The sequence below is a fragment of the Oryzias melastigma genome, linkage group LG5 (assembly GCF_002922805.2).
Source record: "Oryzias melastigma strain HK-1 linkage group LG5, ASM292280v2, whole genome shotgun sequence".
In the NCBI taxonomy this organism is placed as follows: domain Eukaryota; kingdom Metazoa; phylum Chordata; class Actinopteri; order Beloniformes; family Adrianichthyidae; genus Oryzias; species Oryzias melastigma.
Window position 1 is genome coordinate 14,066,910 of NC_050516.1, and position 3,880 is coordinate 14,070,789.

The 3,880-nt window shown below is 44.7% G+C and overlaps 1 protein-coding gene across 5 annotated transcripts in view; it reads left to right on the plus strand.

Annotated features, from left to right (window-relative positions):
* Positions 1-853: 853 nt before the first annotated feature.
* The window catches only part of plekha6 (pleckstrin homology domain containing, family A member 6), a 35,277-nt gene continuing 32,250 nt past the window's right edge, over positions 854-3,880 (plus strand). For 3 of the 5 annotated variants that reach the window (XM_024269972.2, XM_024269975.2, XM_024269973.2), the window contains exon 1: positions 854-1,140. In XM_024269972.2, coding sequence (XP_024125740.2) covers positions 869-1,140 — 272 coding nt within the window. In that variant the 5' untranslated portion in view covers positions 854-868. Of the gene's footprint in view, positions 1,141-3,049; positions 3,410-3,439; positions 3,653-3,880 lie in introns of those variants that run through there. The other 2 variants (XM_024269974.2, XM_036211892.1) reach the window with 2 other exon arrangements.

Below are 3,880 nucleotides of genomic sequence, written 5' to 3' on the forward strand. Positions count from 1 at the left end.
ATAATTGAATTATTATGTAAAAATTATGAGGAATAATTAAGTATATATTACCTGATGCAAAAAGTTTGTTTTTTCAGTGAATAAATAAAAAGCTTAAAATGGCATTTTTGAGAATTTCTTCATTCAAAACATTGTAAATGGGGAGAAGACAAAAACATGCAGTTGGAGAAAGGCCTGCAGGTGTGATGGCAGTTCATCTGAGCTGCCACCTGGCTGGATAGCTCCGATTTTGCTCACCATTGTTGTTGCCCCACTAATATTTGGTTGGGAGGGTTATAGTCTGTAAGCTAGCAGGAGAGAGGATGAACTGCTGGATGATGGGAAACAAGCTCCGTCCACAACTCAAAGGTGAATCCCTGAAAAAATTACACCCAAGAAAACAACTGTTTTTTAAATTGTGGTTAAAAACAGCATAATCATGATTAAAAAGACCACTGGAATGCTCTTACAGCAGATCCGGTGAATGAAGAGGGACTTTAAACCATTGTAATTCTGGATGTGTGATTCTGATTTTCCTTCACTTCCATGCTCAGGTGATGCCTCCTTCCTGTTGTGGCTTTCTAATGTGGTTGTGATGGAGTGAACTGCACAAGAGACACAAACTGAGCACATTTCTGCATGTTTGTGTTGACGATAAAGCTTCCTTTTCTCTTCCTCCCCTCCTTTCTTTTCTTCTGTTTCTCTGGTGTTTTTGAAAGAGGCTGTGATATGGATTGATGAGCTCCTCTAGTCTTTCCTCTCTGGGGAGGGAAGTCTCTGGCTCTCTCTGGCCCGCAGCAGCAGCAGCAGCAGCAGCAAGGTTCATCCTCATTGGTTCAGCCTGCTGTCAGTCATGGTTGTAACGTCACCCTCCTCCTCCTCCACTGTGATGGCCTTTCCCTGCCTCCTCATCTCCTTGGTTCCATCTCTGAGCTCTCCCACCACGACAGGCGGCGGAGGGGCGGGGGGGTCATGTGACGTGTTAATGCCCAGAGATTTTCTGCCAGGCTCCGTCTGCTCCCTCCCACCTCCCTCCCTGCTGTTGTGCTCTCTGCTTCCTCAGGATCTATTGTTAGTTGGTTGTGCTGAGAGCGGACTGTTGAGGGGTTTGTTTTGGTGGGGGGGGGGCTCTGTCAGCAGACATGGCTGCATCTCTGCCTGGTGAGTGTGCACTGTATATCTGCATGTTTGTCCTTCTGTGAGGATGGGGAAAGAACCGTACGTGTGCACATGTGCGCTTGTGTGCAGCAGGGATTGATGAACTGGCTTCACCTGCTGCCTGGCTGTCAGCTCGCTGCAGCTGCTCTGCCGTCGTAGTCGTTGTGTTCCTGTTGTGGTGGTTTGTCTTGTTGTTTTGTTCAGCAGAACCTCAAAGACAGACAGGTGTTTGTCAGACATGGTTTGACCCGACCTCTACACCTTCTCTGATTTGGTTCATTTGCCCGTTTTCTTCCTCCCTGATTTTTCTGGTAATATTTATTTTTTCCAATCTTTTAACAAACCAGTAAAAAAATTGATAGATGCATTTGAAACCACATATGATGGACAGGTATGTAGAGAGGGGGGGGGGGTATCTATTTTTGATGTGAAAATATAGTTATTTGCCACACACACCAGGATTTGTATTAAAATAACTTGAAGTAAAAGGTAAATTCCAGAGTGGTGAGGAGTTTCCATGGAAACGGTGCTGAAGCGGCCAGGTCGAGGTGTCCCAGGCTTGACCCTGTTTTCCCTCTACTACACAAATGACTAATTTAGGTCCAGATTAACAGCCCTCCTCCCCATCAAAAAGGTGCTTTCTGATCTAAACCCACACTGATCTACAGATCAATGAGGAGGCGGTTCTGATCCGGCTCAGGGTGCTTGGTTTGGGTCCGCTGATGTTCAACTTTTCTCCTGCAAGTCAGGTTAATGGTTTTTCATTTCATGTAATTGATTCAGAATATAACCATGGGACATGCCCATTTATGGTCTAAGTCAACAAATTTACATAATAAATATACACTAAAACTCATCCTAGTGTTTGTTACAAAAAAACGCATAAATCAAAAACATTTGTATTAGACACAAGGGTTGTCCACCAACTTCACATACTTCATTATATTTAACTTAATAAAATTATAATAAAAAGTCCTTAAAAACTTGTTCATCTCTCTAGGAAGCCGGTCAAACGTGTTAATCTTTACAGTCTCCACTCCACAGCTAAGCCGAAGTAAGAACAGAGAAAACTTGAGTCAATTTGGTTTTACAGATACATGTTAAAGACATCAAGTCACATAGAGTTTGTTGAGCTTTCACTGAACAAAGAGAAAGATGTGCAAGGAGTCTGCTCCAAACGGTAAATTTTTGTTCCAACTTTTAAAACAAACTCAAGTCCTAAAGAGTGTAATGCACACTTGTGCAGGAAACCCAAGCATAGCTTCAAGACTCTGATCTAGTAGCTCACATAGATTAAGTTGAAGGCAGCTGCTCCACCCCCAAATAGGTAAGGGGTTTCTCGGTAAACCCTCCCTGGCGCCATAAGTTTGTCGGCTTCATTTTGGATGAGTTTCATTTCAAAGTGACACTTTTTCTTTTATTGCCCTCATTGATTTACCACAGCCAGGTAAATCATTCTGATAGAACCCCCTCCACCCCTTCAGGTGAGTCTGCCGGTCAGACTTGCAGGCAGCTGAAGGCCACGTGGCTGCAGCTGAGATAATCCCTGTCAATTCCCCTGCAATCCTCCTTGCAGAGCTCATCAGAGCAAAGTGGGATGAGGAGCCTCAGCCACAGCCTTAAGTGTGATCTGCAACACATGACTCCTTTCCTCCCCACCACACACACACACACCTCAGCACTAGAGAGACTGCATGTAAACTGAACAAAAACCCTCTTGTCATTATTACCATCAGTTTATATGTAACAGCCAATGGAAGAGCTGAAAAAATAGAAGACTTGAAATAAAAAGTCAAACAAATCTCTTTAAAAACTGAAGTCTATTTTGCTAATCAGCATCACAAAGCTATGACAGTAGGTACATAATCACATCTTTGTCACACTCAAGGAAGACAAGCCAGACCAAACCAGAACTGAAACTAAAGTAAACCGGACCGAGATGGAGGAGCAGATCAAACAACTCCAACTGAAGCACGATAAGAGCTTCAGCCTCTGCCCCGCAAGTGCACAGCTGTGCGTGCACGTGTGTGCTTCCGTGCACTAGTGTGTCCAAGTGAGGAAAGGGGGAGGGGCAAGGAGACAGAGGAAGGAGGAGAGACGAGGGAGAGCCTCCTGCAGCTGCCTCCTCCTCTCCCGCCGTCCAACTTGTCATCTATCTCTCTTCCCTCCATCCATCCACCTTCCCGTCGTCCTTCGGTGTCTCCTCCTCCACTGCTGCTTCATGAGCGGTCCGGAGGAGGATGCTAAAGTTCCGGGTGGACAGAAGAGTCAGGTAGGTGATGCAGGATGGACGCTGGTGGTTGTTAACGAGAGGCAAGAGAGAGGAGGAGCACAGACTTATGGCCAGGAGCTTGGAGGTCATCGATGACTGCATTGCAGAGGCAGCGGGAGGCCAGGAGCTGCAGGCAGAGGAGAGTGCTGCTGGCTGCTGCATGTGTGCAGTCAGGTTGGGGTAGATGTTGGTGTTGCTACAGGAAGTTCATATGAGCTGACATGCTGTCCTTCTAAGTGATGGGTATGTGTGTAAGTGTGTGTATCTGTGTCGAACTCTGTATTGCTGTGTTTACTTGTTTTCATACTAGCAGCTCTATGTATCTCGTGAAGCCACATAACACTGTGTTCCAAATAATAATAATAAATAATCATGATTTTCTATTTTTCTCAATGGTATATGCGGCATGAAGTCAGTATAAGTTTTAAGTCATTTACCATAAGACCTATTTTTTTTTTTTTTTTTTTTTTT